This window comes from Empidonax traillii, unplaced genomic scaffold (assembly GCF_003031625.1).
Source record: "Empidonax traillii isolate 1590-97213 ecotype Southwest subspecies unplaced genomic scaffold, ASM303162v1 scaffold38:size1800464, whole genome shotgun sequence".
Lineage (NCBI taxonomy): Eukaryota > Metazoa > Chordata > Aves > Passeriformes > Tyrannidae > Empidonax > Empidonax traillii.
The window spans coordinates 520,840-548,659 of NW_020955231.1; the positions used below are offsets into that span (position 1 = coordinate 520,840).

A 27,820-nucleotide genomic window follows, 5' to 3' on the forward strand; every position below is an offset into this window, starting at 1 on the left:
CTTGCATTTATGAAGTCTTTGGTGCGGAAAGCAGGGTTGCAAATGACTGCATCAGAGCGACAGTAAAGGCCATTAATTTCCTGTTATGTTTTCCTGTGTTGGGGGCTTTATTAATTTAATTTTACACTGTCGAACAACAGCGAGCGCTGACACCGCCACACTTGGAGGGTTTTTTTTCTCAAGCAGTGCTTTGCCTGACATGCAAATCAACACTGCTATCAGGACTGCTAAAGACAAGGGAGGGGACACAGAGCTGGACTGTTCCCATCCAGTTCCTGGGAATCCCAGAGATTCCAGTGGAGAACACTGAGAGGACAGCAGTGCTAGGGCTCAGCAGATCTCAATCGGACCATGGACACCTTTCATACACAATTTAGGAAATAATAATTCCTCTTTAGCCTGCTGGGTTCCATTGGCTTGGTCCCCCCCAACATGCCTCTTAATACCTCCTTTCCTTTTGTTTCCCTAGCTCTAGACTTTCTCTTCTTTTCATTCTGCCTTATTTCCCCTCATATACACTTTTACCTTAACCTCACAAGTCATAGGAGTCTGTGCCTGCCCCTGAGCCAGATGCTAGTGAATCATGTTGTTGGAAGCTCTTCTGAGTCAGCACTAAACCAGTGCTCAAGCAGAGTGTTTTTAGAGCTGCCATTTTTGACATGCCATAAAACAAAGGCTCCAATCACTCAGAGTCATTAAAATTCCCATGGCATTTTTTGCAAGAGTGCAGACATTAACCTGGCTGTCCTGAACAAAATCCAGCCTGAGTGATTACCCACAGCATATCTTAATTCTCCTGTGGTTTCATTTGGACATGGCACAGCAAAATTTCACAGTTGATGCTCTGTATTGTTCAACATCTGCCATGGTCCACCTGAGAGTCAGCCACATTTCAGTAGTAAATGAGATCTTAAGAATGGGAAGGTTAATAAACAATATATGAGACGGGATGGATAATTACAAAATGCAATGAAAGAGCTACGAGCTCACAATAGGCAGCAATCTTCTTGAACTGTCACTGTCACTATGCAAACTCTTTTTTTTTTTTTTAATGCTCATTCCTATAGTAACTGCAAATCACTAGTAGACTAATTTGTCATCTTTCTGCAAGAGCACATGTAAAGGACATTATTGGTATATGAAGGAACTATACTGATATGACCTCTATAAATGTATGTTGGAGATATGTTCCCGTTTGTAAAAGGTAGTCCCCAAATAAGAGAAGGCCCAGTCAGGACAGCAGTCAGTTTCAAAAACTAGTGAGGGCTGTGCAGAGAAGAGCCATAAGTACCTTTGAGGATTAGCTGGTGCGGTATTGTTTTTAATTTGCTGGGATTTAGTAAAGTTGATCCAAACTCTAGAACAGTTCTGATCTTCATGCAAAGTCAAGTCTTCTATTCAAGGCCTACTTCTTCTCAGACTAGATGCCAAAAGCCAAAGCAAAAGAATGGCAGCTACTTTGGGAAACTAGGCATGGAGGTATACCTGTGATCCTTTTCTAAAGCATCTAAGAGAGGAGTATAAGGCACTGAAGACTTGATGAACATTTTCTACACCTCATAATCACCTCATTCAGGTTTAATCAGATGTCTACAAATCTGTTCTAATGCAGATTCCCTAGCTTAAAAGCAGAATAGCACCTCTGAGCTCCCAAAAAAATTCAGGGCCAATGAAAGAAATCCTAACCTGCTGCACATTCAAATGGAAACAGTGATACCCATGACCTAGGTCCTGTTCTGGCACTGTGCACCTGTGTGTTTTCCTGTAGCTATTGACCTGTGTGGGAAGAGGACTTTGTACCTTGAACCTGTTGGGATAAAAGCAGTAGGATGCTTAGATGAATGAAGGAAAATCAAAAGGAAAATCTGGATCTAGGCATTATTTTTAGGCCCCTTAACATAACTCTGACATTTTAAAGGGCCTTAAGATGGTCAAGAATTGCATTTGACACCTATTCAGAGCATCCTTTATTTTATCTGACTGATGCATGGAAAAATCACTTTCAAAGAATTATAGGTAGAAACAGACAGAAGACAGTCTGCTGGGTGTCAATAGATAGATACAGATATGTATCTGTAACTGCTTCTTTCAGACCACCTACTGCTAACAGAGTTGTCCTCCGTATGCAAGGTCTTAGAGCTTAGCCTAGCCTCTGCAGGCCAACACAAAATGCTGTTTGTCCCAGGTATTGCTTGGCAGCTACAGAGATAGCTGGAGGAAATCCAGTGCTTCCTGAAAAGGTCTTAAAATGTTCACAAACTGCATTTTTCTTTAATGCAAGGTCTGATGACAAAATTAAGCACGCTGGTTTTTCTTTCTTTCTCCCCTCCACTCAAGTTGCCTCCCTGCCCCTCATCTATCCAGCCAAGATTCTCACGGGTTAATCACTTGGTGAGATCTTGTTGCTTCCCCCTGGGACCTAGTCAAACAAGGCTAGAGGATCTGATACTATCACTTAGGGAAGCAAAGAGCTCCTGCTTTCCTTCCAAGCAGCACCAGCAGTAGCTCCCATTTTGGGAGGAGGGGTTTTTCTGGCCCTGACTGAGAACAAGGTGCTTAGTGTTTTCCTTTAGCACAAGAAGGCACTCCTCTGTAAGAATGATTTACATCTATGAACAGCAAGCGATGCTTAACATTACATTGATGTAGACTTGGGAGTGCAGAGATAGCCAAATTAGGAGCTAATTGGTGCACTGGGGATTGACTGTTGAGCCCCCTTGGCTGCTGGGATGTGATCAGGAAGAGAAAGAGAAAGAAACGGAGAGAGCAGGAGCCATCCTCCGCCAACGCCTCTCTAAAGGTTGGGATTCCTGAGGCCGTTGCTGTCTGGTGCTGTCAAGGTCAGCAGGTTCAGGTTCACTGAACGGTCAGGATGGTTTGAATTACTGGCACTGCCTGCCGATTCCTCCACTGATCGTGATCCGTCTTCCAGCACCAGCTGCGGGATGATGCTCCCCAGCCGTGTGCTGTGCACGGTGTGGGGCACAGGGAATGTCAGAGAGGCAGATGCTCTCGTTAAGAGGATAAGGTTTACAGAAGATTTAAGGAGCCAAGGCAGTGCTGAAGAAAGGCACATGCTCCATGCACTGAGCATGTGGAGACCAGGTTTTCAGGAACAGCAGTTCTGATCCATTTTTCTTTTACCTGGATAATGCCCCCTGCAAGCTTATTCTTTTCATGAAAGTTAGGAGAATGTCTTGAACATGGCATAGCAAACCTTTATAGGGTGAAAAACCTGTTGGTGAAGATTTCTGTCCAATTCTATATAGGTAGAGTGCTTAGTGAGTAAAGACTTGCCCATTAGTAAACCATTCTGCTTTTTTCCCCAAACACATTTTCTGCCCAAACATACCTGTGTGACCAGGCTAAAAAGCCAGGATAGCCAGCATGTTCCTACAAGGCTGACTGCAGAGAGCACCAGAAGGTGCTTGGAAAGCCGACTACCAGTGTGCCCCCAGCAGGCAGGCTTGGAGCTGCTGAAAGGGACCTCACCAGAGCAGGTAGGGAGAAGCTGTGTCTGCAGGGCTGTGAGTTTGCACAGTCAGGCTGTTAGTGACAGAGATATGAGCCTGGGGTGGCACCAGCATGTGGCTGAGTGCTCACACGGGTGTGTCTGTATGCTGTACACTTGCTGTCCAAGCATCCATAGCAGCAATGATAGTAGAAGGAAGCACATGAGAAAGTCTGTTATTGAAGGAAAGAATGATAGAAGAGAAACAGAGGTAGGCTGAGGGCTGTGTGGAAGTAGTGTCCAGTGTTTGTCTTTGACAATAACATAGATGTCATTGACTGGCTTTCAGTGGAGTTGCACTACAGAGAAATCTGGCCCTCTCAATCTCTAAGCTCAAATTCTTACTCTTGCTTGGTATTCTGAGCTTCGTTGTGTATCTGTGCAAGTCAGTTAGCTCCTGGGTGCGGTCAGCTACGTGTGCCTGTAGCTGTGCATACATAGCTTTTGTACTCAGCACTTCTGCATCTGCTTGCAATGCACATTTCTACACCTATTGAAAACTCTGCATAGTGCTGAGAATGGAGCTGCAGGGGGCTACCCACACCTGGTGCCCATGAGGCCTCTCGCAAAGCACTCTCAGTGTTCACACGCATGGAAGAGATCAGGATTAATGCCATGCAATCTCCTCCCTAGAAGGGAAGTCCCCATCTCCTCTAAACTCAGCACAGATATTCTAAGCGAGTTCTCTGTGTGGCCTGGAAGTATGCTGTGCCTACCATCACCTCTGCTCAACTCTTCTCCCAGTTCCCTCTTCCACTGCAGAGCAACGGGCTATGGAAAGAAGCGTCAGAGACAGTGCCCAGTATCATGCTGGTTTACATTAATGAGATACACACAGTGTAATCCAGCAATGGAATCATCTCTACAAAAGGAGGTAATAGCAGGCTGCCATGAACAGAGCAGCTCAGGTAATTGGTTTATCTATCTAGAAGCAGTAGTAGCAATCTCTGCACAGACAGAGTAGCAGTAAAGTCTCTTCCTTAAGGCTATTTCCTTTGTCTTTTCAATTGCTTGCACATCCATGTGAGATAGAGAGAGAGAGGGGAAGAGAGAAAGAGCTAGAGAGAGAGGGAGAAATGTTAATTTGTGAATTAATGGCTTTTCTCTGCGGAATTGTAAATTCAAATGTCACCTCACAGGGTGACACTACGCTGGGCTGCTGAGGAAGCAATGATAAGATCCCCCCTATCCCCATGCCGACATATACCCATGCCCCTCCCCTCCCTGAAAGATAGCTACGAAGTGGAACATGCTACTTTTAATTTGCAGTAACACCACAGCAGAGGGATGCAAGAATGACTGCTTTCCAACCCTCCCTTCCACAACAAGCCAGGCCACATCTTTCTCTTTCTACCTCTACCTCCTTCCACCCCCTCTTCAGCCCCTCCCATCTTAAACTGAGTCCAAGACAACACATTATCTCAACTCCCCCCACCCCAAACTAATCAAAGGATGAGCTAAGGGAGGGCTCTTCAGAATGGATGCCTCTGCAACACTCTCCTCTCCTGCAATAATCAGGTGAATTAATGACCCTGAAGTTAAAGTGAGCGCTGATACTCAGGCGTTGTGCAGCGTAGGGGAGAAAGCCTTCATTGTTTTCGAGCAGGAGGCGGGCAGCAGCAAGGGAGATTCATGGATGGAGATTGAATATGCAATTTTCTTTCACCTTGCCAAGAGCTGCCCCTGGGCTGTGCCTGGCCTAAATTTTTTTTTCCTCTTGCCATCTCTGCCTTATCCGGCCCTCCCACCTCCCTTCCATTCTTTCCAGAAAATTACCTTCAAAATTGATTTCCACTTTTACAAACAAATATAATGGGAACATGAGGGGGAAAAAAAATCTTGGGCTGTGATGAATTAGGGCTGTCAGGTGCTTCCAAGTCTCCTTTGTTTTTGTTTTACTGCCCGTTAGGTTCTTTGTTTTTCCAGCAACTGGGAATAATGCCCCTGCCCACGCAATCCCTATGGTCCATGGCTACCGTCACAGGATATGTCCATCACCTGATGTCATCACTGTGTTATCCCTGTTCTCCGTCACTGTGAGCAAACAGCCACTGCTAAGAGACTGCCCAGCCCTTCACACCAGGATGCAACTGATCTCCTGGAGAAACCCCATGTCCCACACTCGTCGTGACCTGGCTCCTACAGCCATGGTACAGGTCTATTATTTACCTCTGATCTTCTTCACCCTGCTCTTCCTGCTCTTCCTTGCCTTATTCAGCTGATTCAGCTGATGGAGATATCCCAGATCTCCCTGTTCTGAGAGATCAGCCTGGGTCATTGGCACATTACCTCGATTCCTATTTTGTCTCAGTGTTGTCACCTTGGTTCCATAGCAGTATTGCCCTGATGTATCATTGCAATGCCACTTGACCCCAAAACAGTGTCATCTCTCTCTCTCACTGTTGTGGCATCCTCATCCACTGTTGTACCAGTCACCAACGACCCTCTAAATTATCATTTGCTAGCACATTGCCAGCTATTTCTAACTCCTTTTACAGTTTATTCTGTCATCCACTGTGCATTGACCTAGGGTCCTCATGGATCCAGGCACCATGCTCCCCTCCCTCTGACTCCTGTACTCTTTACATCCATGAAAAAATGAAACAGTCACTTTCCTATTGCAGACAGACCTAATGTACAACTCATCTAGAGTTAACAAGAAGTTGCAGAGAGACAGGCATCTAGCAAAGCTAGGGAGCAGCCTTTGCACAGGTAGACACATAGAGCAGGCAGAGACTGTGGGAAGAGTTGTAGCTGCCTGGCTCCTACTGACACTTTAGCTGCAACTGCCCCTCCTAAGAATGAATCAAAAAGTGGAAGGAGAAGATTTAAGCACAAACTAAATACTCATAAATAGTCAGACAAGCACACATTCATGGTACTCACACAAATAAATGTAAAGAAAAGCTCTATGCGTAAGTAACACCCACAAAACGTAGCCAATAACATTTAAAGACACAAGAATGCAAACTGGGACACACAGAGGTACTAATGCAAATGCATGTCAATTAAATGTAATTTCTGAATAAACAAATAACTTACAAAAATATACATACACTAACTAAATTAAGACCTGGAACTCAAAGTAATTTCCTTATATTCACATATACAAAATCAAATCATGTAAACAAATACAAACTATTTACATAAATAAACAGCCTTTATACGGGCAAGAATGACCAATATAGATATATATGTATAGATATATGTATACAACATACACACAAATATATAACCTCAATGCAAATACACATCTGTACAAACTATATACAGAAGTGCACAGCACTAACAGGCTACATATTCATAAGCAACCACAAAGATACAGTGATACTCCAAGTATGTAACAACACATACACTCAGAATATACATACAAATATACAACATTCACATATATGCTCAAAATTTGAATACAAATACCTGGCGTTCATAGAAATACATAGCACTAATACTGAGCCATATGTGCCCAGACATCCTTATGATCCACAGTATGCATTCTCCTAATAGGCAATATTATACACAGCTTAACATACACATTTTCCAGGTGTCCATAGGCATGCACAAAAATACGGGTCCAACCTGCCACTCACCCCAGTACATAAGCACAGATAAGTAGAAACCATTGATCCTAACACAGAAATACAAAAAACAAACAGGCGTGCATTCCTAGAAACACAAATACACAAGCAGAGATGCACACAAATACAGCTGAAGCCAGACCAGCTTGTCTTCAGAGAGTACCAGCCCCTGCCAAACTAAGCAGCACTATAAGCTTTAGAAGCAGAGCGTTCTGTCCAAACTGCTTTCTGTGATGTAAGCTGTTAACTCTCCCTTACCTGACTTCCTCCTGAGCAATGCATACTCCCCAAACTCCCAGGGTGTGTGCAGACACACTCACACAAACACATTTCCTCTTTCTCTTGCTTACACACTGACCTCTAGATTCATGGTGCAGCAGCCCACATTTCTGACAGTGCTGTGCTGCTTATTCATTGTCCTCTCCTTAATCCAGTTTTCCCCCTCCGCCTCTTTTCCCGTACATACTCTCCCTTTTCTGACATCCTCCTGCAGTTTATTTAGAGAGGTGCAGGATGAGTAGCAGGTGCCTTTCTTATGTCCTTCCAGGAATCTCACCAGCCAGACACTCTCAGGAGGGAGAAGTGGGTGTCTACCAAGAATAAACTCCCTTTTCAATTTATATTTTCATCTAGAACAGAACCTACACTGTGTATAAACACAGTGAGCCTGGACATCCCCTGTGACCACTCCTGCTTGCAGTGATACACCAGTGCTGCAAGCTGCCAGTCACTGGAAACTCAGCCATACTGCGTGAAACAACACAGTCCCAGTGAAAGTAGGGGGAAGACACTGTGAGAGCGTGAAACACTCCAGAAACTGCTCATTCACTCTGCACAGCCATAGACTGCTGGGTGCACACCCCACAATTGTGTGTGATTGTTGGAACATGGAGTTCACACCGGAGGCAATGCATCTGCATGTGTCTCCAGTGTCACTGAGACTATTGCTGACCTGCAATAAAGTGGTCATGTAGAATAACACAGACACATCAGCTGTGGGGACAAGAAATCACACCACGAAACAATGCAGCCATACCAGACAGTAGTGCTGTTGTGTCACCTGCAGGGGTCCAAACACACCCTCTTGTCTTCAACAATACTATGGCTTTGGGAGCACAAAAATACACCTAATATGCCCAGACATGAACATACATCAGGTCATGACACAGTCAAGTGTAATGACTCACTAATACTCTTTGCAAACATATACAGGCAGCATGGGAAAATGAATGTATTTCCCTACAGACAGTTTAAGGGCTAGACCTCTCTGCAGTAGTACAACTACAGCACAGGTAAAGCATCATTGTACTGCAGATGACAGTATAAGCGCACTGTATGTCCTGAAACAACTCTGATATGCTGTGGAACTATAATATCATACTTCATGAAAACATACCATTCTTAACATGGCGTTGCAGTGACATAGCCATACTGACTTCACTGTCATGGCCAAGTGATACTCTGTTTTCAGCCAACACATTACATCAGCTGCTGGAACAACTACATGAATTGCAGTGACAGTACAGTACAACCTGCACCAGTGTGCCAGCAATTATCACATTGGAACAACCTTACTGCATGCAATGATGCAAACATACCACAAGAAACAGTTTACAGCCACCCCTGTGAAGAGTGTTCTGGTCTTGAGTGTAATGGGGCAGCATAGCAAGTAGTGATACCACTAATCTCATCATTAGTGTCACAAACCCACAACCTGTAGTGATAGTTACAACAGGATAACCACAACCACACTGCCTGTGAACAACACATTGATGCCACTGACAATGACACAAAGTCACCTGAAATGTCATAACTACGTCTCCCAGATTATATTATCGTTGCCACTCTGAACAGCACAAATGGGATCATACTTGCAGTGGCATACTCAGCTGCTGCATATCTGCTCAAAAACTCAGACACATTACACACCTCTCCCCTCTGCACTACTTTCCACTTAAAGAATTGAGTTCAAAATTTTCTTCAAGACAATCTGTATCCTGGGGTAGTATCTTGAAAACCAACTTTCAGGACTGGGACTGTCACAGATATCCCTGCCCCACACTCCACCTTAAGGAGACATTTGTAATTTCCGAATAGGAAAATGAGATCACGGCCAGGTAGGAAAAGCCCCAAGCTGAACACTGCTGAAACCCTGCTCTGCAGTCAGAGTCCTCCCATTTGGAGTAAGGGAAGATAAAACCACCTGTAACCAAAGCACTGCTTCTCAGTGGAGGGTGATGTGGTAATAACAGTCAGAAAACTATGCATGCAGCACCAGAGAGAAGGGCAATGATGCTGCCTATCCTATAGCTAAAGGACTAACAGTGGAAATGCTTCTGCTGATAGTAGGCAGCAGCCTGTTTGGCATAACTCCACCCCATTTAGAAGAGTATAGTGAACCACCTGCACCAATACAGCTAACACTCTTCAGAAAATACCGCCAGACCTGCAGAAATTTGGGCGACCCTTTACTGTCCCCCTGCATTGGCACAGCCCTGCATTGCTGCGTATCAGTGTAAATCCCCCTAATCATAAAAACGACAGGTGAAGAAAGGGAAGGAGGAACTTCTGCCTTCTCAGATTTGCTTGCCCATCTCTGCAGGGGATTCCTTTACTGCAAACAGCCCGAGTATTATTGCCATTTCCAGTAGCAATCACTCTGTCCCCTCCTCTCCCACAAACCTACTGCCGATACTACTGATCACACTAACAAGCCTGTGGGTTTTATTACTACTGATACTAATAATACTGGACACATTACATCTGCCCCCACCAATAACAGGCTGCAGATATGATCCCTGCTAATGCCAATAATACTGGGGGATATTAACTCTGCCACTGTCGGCACTGCAGATAATATTGCCAGTAATGCTGTCAAATACTACAGATACTGTCAGGGACCAGTGTTAATAATGTTGAGACTGTTACAGCACCAACCTCACTAGAAGATGAATCCCAAATGAGAATTTGGGTTTGTAGAGGAAGTCTGTGTGTGGCCTGTTATGGAGAGAAAGAGCTATGTCTCGTAAGAATGCTTTTGTAAAAATCCCCAAAGTTTCACCCAGCTGAAAATGCTGTAGTATGCAGGGAGCAGTTTGATATATTGTTTTCATGTTATCTAATCGTCTGTCTATATCCATCTGTCTAGCTGTCTATCTGTCTTTCCCTTTTCTCCACATTTCTCCCTTTTTCTCCTTGTGATACTGATTTTTTGTTAATGCCTCTGGGTGACTCCAGTTATCATTCTTTTAGCTATCAATCAAGGGTTTATGAAACAACAGAAATATCTGCATATTATTTTTCCCCTTTATCCTTCATATTGCTGCTCCTTAGTCTGACAATAACCCTGCTAAGCTTGGTTGTCCTGCCATCACAGAATACTACAACACTAAAATCATGAAGAGCCAGGAATTCCTGCTTTCAGATACAACTTGATACTGCAAGACCCTCAGTGGTGGGAAAGTCATTACATGCTTCAGGGCCATCTCTGCCTTTGGAAGATGGTGGGTGTAAGTGCTGGGGAAGGTCAGAAGGAAGTTACAGCAGCACTGGCAGTGCCCATAGACTGCAAGAAATGCCACACACTATGCTCTACAAATGGTGATGAACTTTTTTAGCCAAATTATTTTAAAAATCATAGGATACCAACTCTGTTTAATCTGTCACAGAAGTCGGAAGTTTTGCAATCACTAGTCAAAATCTGAGACATGGTCTTAACAGGGCAAATTCTGACCATCCTTCCTAGGTATTCACCTGAGGAAGACACACTGAGTTTTGAGGAAAGACTTGTGACCAGACAGTTCCTTGTTGTGACTAGTAGACACTGAGAGCTCTTTCCCTGCTAACTCTCTCTCAATGTCATAGGTCTCCCAGACCACCCTTGCAGCTGCAACCAGCGTATTTGGTAGGCTGGGATTTCCACTGTTCCCTCTAACTCCCTGCGAGGGACACACCTGGCTGTCAGCGTCCATCTCTGAGCCCACCTCATGCATCCGTCTGGCTCCTTCTGTCCAACTCGGGAGTTCTGCTACATCATCTTGACACATAATTATCTCTCCTCTTCTTAATCATCTGTGCTACTGTCTAATGTAGGCACCAGCTGCAGCAAGGAGGACCTGGGGGAGGGGGTGTGCTCAGATAGAGGCTCCTCTGTCTTTCTCCCACCCTGTTCCCCCCAGCCATCACAGAGGTTGCTAACAAGGTTTTCTGAACCGGGGATTCGGGAACAGCTTGGTACTTCCCCCTTTCTGCTGAGCTGCATTCCTCACAGAGGAATCGTTGCAGCAGAGCTGGTCCAACAGAGCGGAAAGAAAGAGAGAGCAGTGCTTCTCTCTACCTCCTTTAGGGAAGAGCCACCCCTAAATGCTTGGAAAGTAGATGTGCAAAGCTCACAAGGGCTTTTCAGTGCGAGAATAAACCCTGCAGTTAAGAAACTGCAATAAGACAGTGCTCAGAAGCTCTGGGAAATACTGAGAAGGTGTATGCATCCAGCATGAGCATGAAAGAAATACTTGCATTGGATTTCTTGACATCTGATCCCCATCTCAACTAGAAACAATCAGAAACTTCAGACCTACAGAGGAGATTGCCCAGGAATGAGTGAAAGGTCACTGGTGTTGCAAGACCTCCACTTGGACCCTTCTAATCTGAGGACCCGACCCTGCAAAGGGGTGATGTCTTTCAGCATTTCTTAAGGCCAGTGTGAGCCCAGATAACGCTGGTTAGGGGTATTCAGAAGATGGCTGGGGGTCACGTGAGGTTTTTCTTGGACAGAGGTGATATCTGGGATGGCAGGATGAAGGCTGTTCTCTAAAGTAGTTCCAATCATGCCATACCACCAATCATGCCATTGCCACCTAAAACTCTGAGAGCTAAAGACAAACAGCATCTCCAGGATTGTCTGATATCTTTTTGATTCCTAGTGGAATATATGGGCTGTTGGCCAACAGCAAGGAATTGCAGAGCGTCACTTGCCTAAATCAAATCTGGAATGAATTAAGGACAGACACAAAGAGTAGTTCTTACTGTCAGTATATCATTGTGAAGTCTTAGCTGCTTGGTTGTATCTGTGTTTAACTGTATTTTCCAAAAGAAGCTCAAGTTCTGAGGCTGGAATTGACTGTGAGCCTGCGTCTAAAGTGGGATGATCTTTCCAGGTATAGCCTGAATAGCTGCTAAAGCCAGATTAAACAGCTTCATTTCAAATGAGATGTGGAGGCACCATGTTGAGACCTGGTGATCACCACATTGGACTGTATGAGAACAGGGATTCACAAAAACCCCAAATAACTGCCAGGAGATCTGTACAACCATTACAGAAACTTGTCATTCCATTTGAAATGTCTCTATTTCATGTATATTTAATGATGGCAAATGCTGGAGGGGGTTACAATACTTGTAGTCTCTTATTCCTGACATTTTTTGACTTTGAGAAATTGACTCAGCCCTTCCATTGCTACACTTTTCTCTTAGCTGGGCCCTACTGCCATCTAGCTGGGAAATGGATCTTCCTCTGGGGCCCGATCCAATTTCCAATGACATCAGCAAAAATGTTTCCACTTGCTTTAATAGACGCTGTATGGGGTCCTAGCCTCTAGCTTTACTTTGTATAAGTGAGAAAGGGGACATGATGACTGCCTTTTATTCTTAGGATTATTGTGTTTATTTGGTTCAAAAACTTACAGATGTGAACCTCACCAGAACCAATGCTGAGAAAATTAGTAGCAAAACCCCCGAATGCAGCATCTCTCTCGGGAGAGCTTTCTCTTCTCACCGCGTATCACGGGCAACTCTCATGTTCTCTTGCACTGCACAGCCTTGGGGTTACAGCACACACAGCACACTGAGCTACCTGCACTGCTAAGAGGTCCCTCCATGCAACAAGCAACACAACATACTGAAGTCAGGGCTGAACCCAACAAACTGGTCAGTCACTACTCTGAGAAAAGTTCATGTCCTGGCCCTCAATTTTAGAACAAATCAAATTAGGAAGATTTAAAGAAAAGGGTTTAAAAGCCACTGTAAGAGCACCAAGACATTACCTACCCCTCCTAACTCAATCTATCTAGACCTGAGGCTTCTGCTTTTGATTCATTTCAGGATCCACTTTGCCCTGAGTACTTCCCAACAATGTAGGAAGCAAAAGGAGAATAGCTTAATACTATTTCCTTAGAGCCCTAGTGAAAGACCTAGAAAACAACCCTAGGGTCACAGTACTCAGAAGACCTCCTGTTCTGCTTTCAGACTGTTGCAAGCATGACAGTTCTGCTGTGGTAGATGCTACCCATTGAAAACTGGGCCCTTGTGATCACCAGCTAATGTAGCTCATGGCACATCACCGGGCAGAAACTTTTTTGCAAGGGGAATGAAAGATAAATCCCACATTGCTGGTGCTTCTCCGAGGTGGCATTTTGTTTGAAAACGAGTGAGTCGGGGAAACCGTGTTTACCCACAGTTCAAAGTCCGGGCACCTGCTGGCACCTGGGGAATTCAGTTCCAGCCGTTTCCAGCAGTGAATGAACTTGGGATCAGCTCCAGCAATGGAGACGGCTCTCTGCCTGCTGAGCAGATGTCTGGAGACGCAGCCTGTCATGAAAGGGCCTCGGAAGAAGAGCATTCCAAGCCAGCAGGGCAGTGGCGGGGAACTGGTCTCTGTTGCTAAAACTGATCTAGCCCCTGGAGCAGCTGCAAACCTTGGCCTGAAACTGGAGCCTGTACATGGGGACAAAGAATATAAAAGGGAGGATGAGCTTCTCCCCTCCCCCTACCTTCATCACGTTTCCTCTTCTCGCCATTCGACCGAGGAATCCCCAGGATCCCGTTAATGGAGTAAGAGCCCACTGGATCATTGGAGGCACTGGAGACGGGAGGGGATGCTGTGCTGGGCACTGGACAAAAGGAAAAGGGAAAAAGGGCCATGAGGAGAGCAGCACAGCACTCAGGGATACCCAGCTGAAAGCTATGCACGCCACCAGCCTCATTGTGAAGCCTGGGCACTAAGCAGACTCCCAGTCCCTCACACTGAAGGACTCACTCTGCTGCAACTCAGCAAAGCTGCATCCCAGCTTTGCTTGTCCATTTCTATACCGTAGCTCCACAGCCTTCCAGGACAGGGCCATTAATAACAAGCAAGTGTATTTCATCAAGAAGCTAAACCTTATTGTTGCATCCCAGTTCAGAGCAGGCTTCCCATTGCATGCCAGTGTAACTGAGTGAAATGCTGCACAGGCCACATTCTCTAGTGACTTCATAGTACATCCATATTTTACCAGATCATGTCCTCTCAGCACTTTTTCACCAAGAGTGCCCGTGTTCTGTCTTAGGCAGACCAGCCTCTTCCATGCCCACCTAAAACACTCATTGAAAAATTACCTTTTTAGCATATCTTAGAAGCACTTCAGTGTTGAGCTAATCGATTCTGTTCCCTGGTGAGGGAACAACTGGTGAGTTGGTGATACATACTACCACCCAGATAAGTGAAAATCTAAGGACTTCCTTTTGTACTGACCAGTGTAGGTCAGTACAACAGGCAGAATCCTGCGGCCATTCAGGGCTATCCAAGACTGCTCATGAATTTCCAATATATCAGAAATGACGAGTTATTCAGATTAAAAATGATCACATCCTGATAATCAGGCCTTCAGAAAACAGAATTGGTAGAACTATGCATCCAGCAGGCATGCCTAATATGTCCCAGTGTGTCCCAGTACTGGAGAGAATACCCAGTTCTCTCATAGACCACTTCATCATTCAGCTCATAAAGCACTGACCTGAAGCAATCAAGACCTCCAATACAAGCCTTCCAGGATGGAGCAGAACCTGTCAACACTATCCAATGTAGACTCATACTTCCCAGTACATCCCAGAGCAGTGAGAGACTCTAGGAGAAGCACTCACGCTCACCATCCCAGCTCAGCCATTGCGTTCCCTAGACATTGCACTACTCTTCCAAGAAGGAATAATATCTGCCTACTCCGACTGTTGTGATCAGTAATTCCAAGTCCAGTGAGCAAGTCCAGATTATAAGGGCATCCAGAAGTGCTCTTCTATATTGGCCCATTAATTCCATTGTACTCCCCAATAACATTTGTGTACAGGATTATATCTACCAGCTCTGTCCTGTGTAGACCAGTACTTTCCAGTAAATCCTTGTGTAGCAGCAGGTTCTCAATAACCAACAGAATCTAAGACAGTGTCTTAGGCCACAAATAAGCTACTGTATTTCACAGTATCCCAGAACACTGCATGTTTTTCCAGCTCTGACTTGTCACTAGATAAAGCTATGCTAGCAACAGCAGACATATCCACCATACAGCCCACAGACTGAAAAGTACCTCATCACACATCTAGCACAGTACCTTTAAATAGACTAGGAGACATTTGGTCACTTTATTACAGCCTCCATCTTCTGCTCACCTCGATAAACCAGCAAAACATCTCCCCCAGCAAAAAATGCATTTTCTCAGTGAAATACACCCATGGCATACCTGACTGCTGAGCTAGAGCAATGAAGAACTTAGTTGTGAGGCAACAGGAATATCTTACCCATGTTTGTGTATTACTAGCTCTAAGGGAGGGACCAGTTCCAGCAAAGGGAAAGGAGAGAAGAAAAATTGGGAGTAAGAGGGGGGAAAGAGAGTCAGAGTGAGGAGACAAAAGGCTCATGCTTAGACAGCACAGCATTAAATACTTCTTGACAGGGAGATGAAGGAGAGCATGAATGCGAAATGGATGTTAGGGCAGAATCACTTGAGCAAACCACTACCTTGGGCTAGTTTCTCCATGATTCCCTTCTCTGCAATGCAATAAGGAAAATGAAGAAGAGAAACCTCTGATTTCCATGGAGGCTTCTTTCCCCCCACTCCCTCCTCCCTTTTGCTCTGCTTAGCATCTGCTTGTCAGACTTTGTTCCCTCAACTGAGCCTCATCTCCATTTCCACTTGACCTGTCACCACCCCTCATGCCAGTCTCCTTACCAATGGTATGTCCTGGTGCAGTCACACCTGTCCCACTCCCGTCTGGTGTTGGGTGAAAAGGCTGCTGAACTTTGGTTCTGATGATCCTGGAAAAGAGCAAAACACATTCAGAACTCAAATGCAACTTCTCTGTGTCTTTGCATACCCGCAGTCCCAACTATCAGAACCTGAAGACTCAGTCTGAGCTCTGGGTGCAGCAGAGTGGTTCCATTTGCCTTCTTGTGGTCCTGATTCTACTGCTTTAATGGTACAGTTCTTGAAAGATTGTCCTAGTTCTGCTCTGTCATCTTCATCTCAAACTTGGGTGTTCACTGCATAAGGAGGGTGTTCAGTGAGTGAGCAAGGATCTCCTGTGTGTTAACAGCATTAGCATTCATGGTCTGATCTGCAAGCATCATCACAAGGCAGTCTTTGCAGCTAATACAGAAATTGCTGGATTTACAAATGATGTAGCTTTAATTTTGTTGTCTACCTATAAAATACCTTTCTGAATGACCAAATGCCCTTATGGAAGGCTTGCCCGAAGCCCTTGCCCTTCATAAATGAGAAGTTAAGAACAGAAGGCATCTGTAGTAGTGAGTAGCGAGGGATAGAGATCACCAGGAAGAAGTTACAACAAACAGGTCAAAAATTGGTGTTTATCAGGTGGTGAATGAATACAGCATGGGAACTCAAAAAGATGCTACAAATCTCATAATATAGCTCAGAATGAAAACAAACTGAACTGTAATTTAGTGCTCTGTTTCTTGTTACATGAAATCTTTCACCTCTAGGTCACTGGTTTAAATCCAAGTTAGGTCAGTGGTGAAAGAAAATCACTAGTACTTGACTGGCAAGGTCCCTGACTACTGGCAGATATTGGGTGTCTGTGACTCAGGAACAACTGTTTCACCAAGGAACTTGGCAAATAAGCCATGACCTGTGGAGGCCACAGAGACCAAATTTCTTTCTGAGATTAAAACAAACCTCTCCTCTCTTCAGCCTCTCCGGTTAGGGTGAAGGCTGCAGATGCTCTTCAGCCCGAGTTTCTGGAACTCTCAGTCCTGCATTATATTAGCTTTATTTTCTACCCATTTTCTGAAATCTCTTCAGAAAGTGAAAGCAAATAGCACATTCTCCCTGCCCACATGACAGCTTCCCATATATAAATTCATTCTAAAGAATAAGTTGGCAAAACTTCAAAGAGCAAATGTGTGGCTAGTGAGTTGTATGGTATGGATAGAGATAGGCAGTGACATTGGGAGGGCAATTTTGAAAAAGCACAACTCCTGAGAGTGAAACCTTTTTAGGAAAACAAAGAGAACATCTCACCTCAGCATGTTAGAAAATGATGAAGCCTGAGCAGTAGCTGGAGCAGCAGAGAGGCTGCCTGGGACATAGCTGGAGACAGAGAATGTCAAGGTTCTAACTGGGGATGGAGATCCAGATCCTCACCCCATATAGATAACTGGTACCAGATGCCCTAATCTATAGCTGCTGAGGACTTATACAGAAGATGTCTGAAGGCCTCAAGGCCAAATTCTGAGGTCATGCTATTTATACTAGCTGAGGAGCTGGTCTGAAAAGTCTGTGCTAGGGCAAATAATATAACTTTTTTTCTTCTTTTAGGTGCCTTTTTTTTTTTTTCCCTCTTCTCTCACATTCCCCCTAAAAACCCCCTGAAGTGCCACTCTGGTTGTGTGAGTTTATTGATTTCCCCCAGTCCAGAGAAACAGAAAAAGGGGATGGGGTGCAGGCAAAGGGATGGAAATAGAAAGCTATAAATTATTTGTGACAGGAAAGCAATAGTGCCAGAGTGCTGAGCACAAGTCCCGTGTCACTATTAGATTCCTTTTAGCCTGATGACACTGTAAAAGAGGTTAAGTGTCTGATGGAATCGTACACCTTGGGGGCAGGGGCAGTCCAGGAGAAGAACAAACCACAGAGAGCGGGTATATCAATTCTCCAGGCCAATAATATTCCCCTCATTGATCGCAACACAAAGTTCAAAAATCTCATTATAGCTAGGCAGTCCTGGAACTTTTTAAAAATCAATAGAGTGATATAATGTATGTATACTTTGTATAAATGTATCTATCCATCCATCCATCCGTCTATCCAAAACCTGCCTGAGGGTGTCTAAGTTAACCTACACATTATACTATGTTATGTTCTACTGTAGTGCAGCATAGTGAATGGATTAGAAGATTTCCCCTGCAGTCTTGGATGACATATTATAAAACGTCCTGTTAGCACTGAGGTGACATCAGACGGTTCCATTCATACTGAGATATGACATCAGACGCACCATTGGTACTGGGAGATGGCATCAGACAGCTCAGCTTCTACTGAGGGGAACCAAAAGATGAGTCTAATTATACTGAGATGGCAGATCAGGCTGTGCTGAATCATGCTGCATGGAAATTGCAAAGTTTCAAAAAGCCATTTAGAGTAAAAACAGCCTGTGAAACACTGCAGGTATAAAATGCCTGTCCATAATACACCAAAAACCCAGGCAGGGGATGAAGAGGAAAGTTCTGTTTTCTTCCACATTCAGTCCATGGGCTAAGAACACCAGTTAGTGCCAGCTGTGACTGTGTTTACTGAAAAGTGTCCATTAGGAACTGGAATGAGGCTCACCAGCTCATTTCACCAAGTAGCTGTCAGCTGGTAATGATTTTCGGTCACTACCAGCCAGGGCCAGATTTCAGCTAGTGACCCAGAGGTGAAAGGCTTGCTCAAAAATTCCCTTCCTAAGAATGAAACTGGTTTTATGTCAAAAGAAAGTGCTTGGAAATGTGAACAGAGGGGAGCAGTTCTGATTGTGACACCTCCAGTGGCTTGGGTCAAATAATTCTTGGCATCAAATGCACAGACCTAATGAGGTCTCAGGGAGAAGGTATTTTTTATGGTTAAAAGAAGAGGCAGGTCATGAAGAGGCTCTCCCTGGCAGTGTTCCTTTGGCCTGAAGTCATGACTGAACTCTAGCATTGTAAGGAAAGAGAAATTTCAAGATCCTAATGCTCAGTACAGTACATGGCAGTGCATCCCCCTGGGTCGATTCACTTAGGGACAGTGATAAACAAGTGATAGCAAGGCATCACTGCTGCTGCCTTAAGAGGCTTCGAGTGAGCCTGTCCTACACAAGACCACCTAATGAAACAGCAGATGAAAGATGAACAGAGCTGACCCGGTCCTGTAGAAACAAATGCAGCATAATAATGGTGTCTTTAAACTTCAGGATTGCTAAAAGCTTCTCACCCTTGCCAGAGAATGAAAAATGCACTAAACCAGCTCTGCTGCCTCAAATCTAGGATTTCTGGATTATTGCTGTATAAGGGGTCGCAAAACCTCAATCACCTCTCGCTGTCTTTGATGGCTTGTTCTTGCCTTTAGACACTGGAGAAAGACAAGTATTTTTGCAGACCACTTTCTTGGCCCTTTCGAAAAGTAGAAGGGACACAAGTCCTGGCACACCAGTTAGCAGTGCTGCTTTCTTGAGATAAATGCCATATTTTCAAACATCTTTCTTTTCTCCAAGAGAAATTGTCACTTTGGACTAAATTCATCCCTACTCTAATTCCATCACAGTCAGTGACTCCAGTAACAGCATTTCTATTTAATTAGGAATATAAACCAGTACTTACTGTAAATTCCCATTTTTCATTTTCCAGTAAGAGGTTTTTTGCCCAAGTTGCCTACTTTGAGTTTCAGAATATAAGCAGATTTAATACATAACCTTCTGAAGTTTCAGCAACAGGACATTTATAGATCTTTGATTGCAGTAAAGCAACTGAACTTCATTTCACAATCTGAATTTAATATGCAATATTATCTTAAGTAATGGCATATAATGTCATTACAATACATAGTATCATACTGTGAATTATACATCCATTCCTGGAATTCATGAGTTACCATAGTTGGCTTGTAGTAACTCTTGCTAGAGTTAATACTACATACAGCACCAGCTGAAACCAACTGCCTGTTTCCAAATGCCTTTTACTTTCCTAAATGTTCAGCATTAGATCGTGAATTTCCAATGTTTGATTTCTGTTTCATTATTTTTGTCAGTTTTAATGCAATTCCTTTTTCTGATTCTGAATACAGACAGACAAAAATCTTCTCTCCTAGTATGACAGTTGTAACAAGCTCTCATCAAGAACATAGAAAGAAATATTAGAAGTCAAAATTAGCTACGCCAGAGTCTTTTCTGAGAAGCAAAACTTTCAGTCTTTGTAAATAAACAAGTAAAAAAAAATCACTTTCTACACCTGTCCAGAAATTATTGGATGAAAGAACAAGAGATCATAGTAAACTTCCCTTGCTTCTCTGACATTTCTGTCCAAACTCTCTTCCAACCTAATATACTTTAAGGTTTCTCCTCTCTTACTACAGCTCTCAGAGTCTTCAGACATTATCTCGAATAAAAAAGTTATACTAGGGCTGATCAGAGGGAGGTGAGGTAGGCCTGGATCATCTGGAGTCCTAGCCTAGCTATTCTTTAAATTCTGGAAGAACAGTGATGTTGCACCAAAGGGAAGAGTGATGTGGTGTGTCCTGCTGCCTCAAGAAGACCCTGGTAGATTTCAGAAAGCACTGGTATCCTCACTTTCACCATATTCCTTCGTTGTAGATTATTTTTCATAGTGGAAAGATACACTCAGCAGAGCACCAAACTCCTTGTATTTGTTTTGGAGTATTCATATTTTAAATGCTCCATATTAGCAGCACATTACAAGACCCCAGGGTGTGCATTACTGGGCAATTAAAGTGGTTCTTGGAAGGCTAACATTGTGAAGCTTCAGCCTTTTCTCTGCAGTGTGTCCAGAGGAGGCTGTGATGGCCAACGCACTCACACCCTGCTGTGCCGCACCGCTTAATTAGTGCGGGGCTGTGCTGCTGAGCCGCGGGCTGTGCCGGCAGTACAGACACAGCAGCCTGCGGGGGACACTGCAGGGCTCAGTGAGACAGCGATACCTTCCTTGCATGAGATTGCTTCCTACAAAAGAGCTTGAGACCATCCCAGTGATGTTGGCATCAAAGAGAAGAGGCAGCTTTGGGGTCCTTGGTGACAGCCCCCATGGAGTCAATAATATCGCAGCGGCAGATTGGTGCTGCACGGGCATTAAGAGCTTTGAACGTGGCTTTGGTTCAAATAGGAGACAGTTTTATATTTCTGTGCATAGGTTGAAACACAGATGAATTCACAGTTGAGCAAAAGAAAGGGTGGGGGGGAAGCCTTGTTTGCACAAACAAAGTTCAAAACGAAATGCAAGCTCTGTAACATGGTGAGGAAAAACAGCCAAGGGATTTGGGGGTGAAGGAAGGGAAATAGAAAGTCTGATAGAGCCTAATCCGACTTAGGGAAGGGCTTCAGTTCCTTGCACTGTCATGGACCTCTCTCATCAAGAGTTTGGACAAATGGCATTTCTCTCTGTGCTCTGTTTCCTGCCTGAAGTGTGAAGATAGGAGCATTGCCGTGCCACCTGGGGCACAGTGAGGACAGCTGGAAGGAGGAGTGAAGGGCTCAGACTCTCTAATAACGGGCCAAGTAAGTGCTTCAGCGAGCTGTAGCACAGTATTGGCTTCGTTCTCTTGCTTGAAGCAGAAGTGACATGTACCCTGCTGACAGCGGCTGTATGTGAAGGGAAGGGAAATAGGCAAAGGCAATAGGAATTGTATTTCAGCTGCACAGGCTTTGGCGGTCGTGTTTGAATTTGCAGCAGCAGATGTAGTTGGGAAGAGCAGAGCTGCAGTTGCCCCCCAAAAGCCACAGCATAATTTCTGCTAGGAGGTGGAGGGGGTGGACAGTAGCTTCTACTGCTCTCAAAATCTACCGCAACACTTACAACCCTCAGAACAACAGCTGACATTGGCAGGAGCAGCAGACTCAGCTTCCTCACTAGCTGGCCTGAGGCTCTGGTGCTCCTTGCCAAGGCAGCAGAATGCCTTCAAACCCTGCCATATTCAGGGGTCACAAGCAGTATTCACACATTCAAACTCTCTCCTGTCATGAAAATTCCATTTTCTTCTCCCTGCCTTTTGGAAAAGGAAAGAGAAGGGTGACCATGTATACTATGTGAGTATATAAGCACAAGTATGACAGATAAATTAGATTGATTAGATTGATAGTCCTAAAAGGTGCATAAAGAGGGATTTTCTGCTTTCCCAAAGCTTCCAAACAGATGAGAGGTCAAAATGGAGATGCCTTACGTATCTCAAAACACAATCCCAGCCCTCTGTGAGAAGATTTGACTCCTTATCTCCTGTTAATCTGTGTAGGTCCATCAACTTCACTGGAGCTACACTGACAACATGCCTGCAGACATGGGGAAAAGAGTACCACTCTGTTCCAGGTCAGCCTGCTCACTACTAACAGGAGAGAAAGCTCAATTCTGCCCTTTTCTCTCACTGTATTTCTTGGCTGCACTCTAAGAAGACTCAACGATTCACAGCATCAGTTTTACTATCTGAAGGGCTTAGAGAGGAGCTAGGATTTTTTTGTTGTTTTAAATCAGTGACCCATGATGACACCATATGGTTTTATTTCATTTAATTTGAGCAGAGCATTAACGTTCAGCTTCTAGCAGATCTCAGCCCATTCCACTTCTCCTATGCTACACGGTACAAGTCCAGACATAAGGAAGAGGGGTAGAAGGAAAGAAAGGTGAAGATGCCTGTCTTTTGGGAGTGGGAGATCTGCCTGGCAGGGGGGTGGCCTGACACCTCATTCTGTGAGCAGTAACACACAACTTCATGCCCCTGGTGCTGATGGCATTGACAATGGTCAGCCCTGGGTGTACAGGGTCCCTAAGCTGACTTCCCAGAATAAATTGCTGAATTAGCCTGTAGGAAACATTTTCTCATCTGGGAAACAGGTGTGCTTGAGTAGTTACTGTGTTGTGCAAAGGTGTGGCTACAGAGCCATCAGGACCCAGGCTGGCTGGCTTAAAGCTGGCTAAAGTTTATCTACACGAGCTGCAGTCAAGCAGTGACTCTAGCAGAGAAATGTCCTCAGGCAGGTGCTTCTACTTTTATTACACTCAGTTCACGTTTGGAAGGCTTTCTTCCCAGAAATTCATTAAAATCCAAACATCTAGAAGATGTCATACAGACAACAAAATATTGGAAGCAAACTTGATCCTAGTTGTTTGACATCCCAGGTTTAAGGTGAATTAAGAAAATCTTATAGTACAAAAAGAGTTCTGCTGCTCTTGGATGTAGAAACACAGGCCTAGGAGGAACCACGTGGGTCATCAAGTCCAAATTCTAATACCATAGGCAATCACAGAACAGACATTCAAGTCACGGCATCCATGAAAGTATCCATCCCAGCAGCTACAGACCTACCATTCCCCCTCACCAAACTCATAATCTCTGCAACAAAAGGCTAAAACCAACAAGCCACAGGAAGAGAGCAGGAGAGAAGCATCACCAGTGGCTAAGTCCCTTTCACAAGCAAGACATTTCTGCCATGAAAAGGCCCAGAAATTTTTGAGCTCTTAGGAATTAATCATTTTCTGAGTACGCCTACACGGCAATGACTGCAGTTCAGAGTGGCATCTTCTGTTACCTACGGACTGGCCAGCCTGGGTCCTGCCAGCAGTGTTGCTGCAGCAGCATGGAGCTGGCGTAGGGTACAGCCCCGTGAACTGCCAGCACACCGGTGACTGCCACGCAGCACGGGCTGGAGCTGTCAGAACAGCGGCTGTGCCAGCAGGTGAGTTAAGAAGACCTACAGAAACACATGGACTTGCCAAGGTTAAATATCTTAATCTGGAGTATGGGAACTTTTAATTGAAAGCTTTGCTTTGAGCCCATTTCCAGTTATTAAAATTCAGGAGTCTGTGCTGAATTCCTTGTGGACATTCATTTTGATTAACACAAGACATGTGTGTACAAGGAAGGGAGTCTTGAACTGGGAGGAATCAGATAAATGTAGGTAACATTCTCAACCCTCTTGCAAGTTATGCCATACCTGGCATTTTGTGTAAAGCCTCAGATCTTGAAGATAAACAACTAGTTCTGCTTTCATTTAATACCAAGATATTTCTGGCTTTCATGGCTGCAAAGACCAGGTGGAAGTGGGACCTGGCTGCTGCCCAAGGGGCCAGAACTGGAGGCAAAGGAAAAAAAATAAATACGTTCTCATTTACAGCCTTGCAAATTTTATGCAGGTCTCTTCTTTTTGGAGGGTATTGAATGAAGACTTTTTAACTTTTGGGCTTGTCAGCATTGTGTATTAGCTGTGTATTATCTCTATATCCTGCAGAGTGCTGCACTGCAGTACGTGCTTGCGTGTGTTGGATAAGCAAATGATACCCTTTACAGGGGTGTCATTGTGTGTGCCTCCTTTATGCTGGTCAGAAGGGGAGAAAATTTTCATAGTGCACCCCGTACTATTAGAAGATTTTTGCTGAAAATCAAAACAGAACCAGTGCTGAGAATGTGATAAATCTAATTTTTACCTTGGGTTTTAAAGAAATAAACAAAATTGTGAGAAGAATGTAAGTCAGAATGGAAAAATTGGGGGCTTTCCCCTTTAAAATTACCTTTTTCAGGTGAGAGACTATGCTAAGGAATAAAAATCAGAATAATATATTTGTATTGCATTGAAAAAGCAGGTTCCAACTACACTGAAAATCTAGCTGTAGAATTTTATTGAAGTTCTGATTCAAAACCACATTGAAAACATTCATGGAGAATCTGACTCTTTCCCTTCCTGTTCTAGTCCTCACTGCTCTTGTATAATTTATTCCTTGCTTTATTGTGCCACCCAAAGCAGTTAGGCACAGGTGAGCACTTCAGTGTATGGGTGCCACATAGGCTTCCAGCATCAAGTTGGTGCCCATCTCTGTAGAAGATAATCTAGTTTTCATATTAATAGGACAAAGACATTTTTCATAATGAAAAGACAAATTTGTAACCAGTCTGCTTGGCTCAGGTCTAGTGTTTAGAGAATATGATCTGTATGTTTATGTGTCCATATTGTGTGTGCAGTGCACTAGTATTTGGTTCTTATTATCTTTTAATTTGCCATACAACTGACATACTTGTTTATCTTTGCCTATAGGTCTGCATGGAGTTAGACATTTGGGTCACATATTATGTATTCAGTCCCCATGAAGAATTAATAAACATTTGTTCAACCATTGTGGTTTTAACAGAGTTTAATGGGAAATATGTTCAGATGTGTGACTTGTAAGCACACAACTAGCAATGTGGGTGTTTCTGTGCAGCACCATACACTTATTACAAATAATAAGTCATAATCACCTAGAACTAATGCGTAACAAGGCTATAATGTCCATGATGTAATAGCTAACGTATCTGAATACTGACACATAATTAATGGGGAACCCTGCTATATTATAAGGCCCGTACCTGTGTGTATATTTGCATATCTGTGTAAGTTTGTGAATGTAGATCTGCTCTATTTCTAAATAACATATCTGGCATCCATCTGATTAACTGCAGAGCTATGGGTTTCTGTGGGCCTTCACCAGCCTCTTATATCTATCCTTTTCTGCTAAGATTGCAATGGCCAGTAGACTACCCCAGACCTCTGGGTACCCTTTTCCTGGCTCCTGTATAAATACAGCTTCTGTCCATAGGAGTTAGTGGTCTAAGGGTTTATCTACATACGGCCATGCAAAATAACTAATTTGAATTAACTGAATGTGTGAAATTAAGTTGTCTAGTTAAACCACGTTACACCTCTGACTCCCTTGTTTAGAATTAAGGCAGCTTTAATTTAGTTTAGCTTAATTCACTTTGGAAATGAAGTGAACTAAATTCAATTTAGGACACTCAGATTTTGAATGAACACCCGAACAATGTTTTAATACTTTTAACCAATGTACTTGCAAAGTTAATTCAGATTAATTTCATCATTTGACCCTGTGTAAACAAGCCAGTTGCCTATTCCCTGTCAATGAAACCATCTCAGCTGAGACTCCTTCAACAACTCCAAATTGACAACCAACCTCCCAAGAGGAGCAGTTTAAATGATCCTCACACACACACACACAAGTGTTTCCTCATCCCTACATCCCCATGCAGGCAACTTTTCTCCCAGTGAGCTTTAGTAATCTCTAAGACTGATTTGTCCAGTGCTTGACACGTGGAGACAGGCACTAGCTGTGGTTAATACAGAAGAGGTGCAACAATTGTTTAACACTATCTGAAGACCTGAGATATAAATATTGAATAATTCAAATTTTTCCGGTTAGGCTTTTGCAGTAGAATACTGTATTGCAAATTATGATCTATTTTTTCTGAAAATCATGATATTTTCAGTGATTTTAGTGATTTTATCCAGTTCCATTATTTCAAAACACGGTCCCCTTAATCTGAATTAAGTACTTGTTCACTTAATGAATTGGAATGCCTCCAGCTGTAAATCAGCATGTATTTCATTTTTTTATCTAACTTAAATTCAACAAGATCAGATGCAATCAGGATTTATAGGTAGAGGAATACACAGGGACATAGGTGATGGTATTTAAAAATCTATGCTACCTTTACGGTTCTCTTTAATACATTGGAGTCTAAGAAGACAGGAGGTAGCATAAGGTGACCCAGAGATTCTATTTTGCCTCTTAAAGGGCTGTTGCAAAATCTATCATAAGCAAAATAATCTTAGAGATAAGACAGAAACATATTTTAATGCAAAAGTATTAATATTTTAAAAATGCCATTATGGAAATTTCAAACTTTTCATTACCTTGCTGAATTTTAAACCACAGTCTCTATTTGGTCAGCAAATGTCTTAGGAAGGAAATACTGTCAAACATTATTTTTATCACAATGCAAAAAAGCCCTTGAAAAATTGCCTTTCAGAAAATCTCAAGTCAGAGAAAGCAGCTGCCTTAAGTCTTTAGTAAAAAGTCAACCAGATGAGCAAAAAACCCAAATAAAACAAAGAAAGCCCACTTAAATGTCCCAAGCCATCAAGTACTGTTTGATTGGATGGTTAGCACACATTTTTGTGTACTGCTTTTTATGGAGTAATTGCTAATGAATAATGTTTTTTGATGGCTACAGAAGTCTCAGATATTTGGTAGAAAATTAGCATGGTTTCACTGAAACAGCTACAGTATAATGCAATAAGAAGACAGTCCTATGTATTAATATGTTTGTGCAGAATGCACTTTAGGGTGTGTGGGCATCCATTTCTGTGCAGCTAGCTAAGAGGATACCACCCTAAGTAAAAGCTGGGTTTGTAGAAGCACATCAGTTTGTGTGACTCTTTCGGTGTGGACGTGCTGCCATAGGAGGCTAAACTGATGTACCGGTGTGTGCGTGTATGTGCTTGTGCATTTGTACACACAGGCATTTGCAGGTCTGTCTGTCTGCAGGTATGTTTCTACTTCTGTGTGTAATCTAGCTGCGGTGCTTTCTGAATAACAATGAGCTTAGTAAAAGCATGTATGTATTTGTATCTGTGTGTGCATCTATCTGCATATGGATGGGCTTGCATGGTGTCTGTAGGTGCATTTCTTCTTTGTGTGGTTTGTGTGTCCCTCCTGTGAGACGGATGGCTTCTCGCAGTCTAATCTTGGTTGCTTTGTGTGTTTTCATTCCTGTAAAAGGCACTGTCCTTCAGCAGCAAAAACACTCACTGGGCATCAGGAGACCTGGATTCAGCTACCCTGTTGATGGGCTCTATGACTGAGCAGACTCTTTTAATTCACTCTGTGCCTCAGTTTCTCCTCACAGGCTATTTTTTTTTTTTTTTTTTACAAAGACTATGGACACACATTATCTGCTACAGT

At 43.5% G+C, this 27,820-nt stretch overlaps 1 protein-coding gene across 9 annotated transcripts in view; it reads right to left on the minus strand.

Moving 5' to 3' along the window:
• The window catches only part of PAX2 (paired box 2), a 100,544-nt gene that overhangs the window by 36,992 nt on the left and 35,732 nt on the right, over positions 1-27,820 (minus strand). For all 9 annotated transcript variants that reach the window (XM_027878067.1, XM_027878066.1, XM_027878075.1 and 6 more), the window contains exons 4-5: positions 16,062-16,147; positions 13,854-13,973 (exon numbers count right to left, since the gene is read on the minus strand). In XM_027878067.1, coding sequence (XP_027733868.1) covers positions 13,854-13,973; positions 16,062-16,147 — 206 coding nt within the window. The remainder of the gene's footprint in view (positions 1-13,853; positions 13,974-16,061; positions 16,148-27,820) is intronic.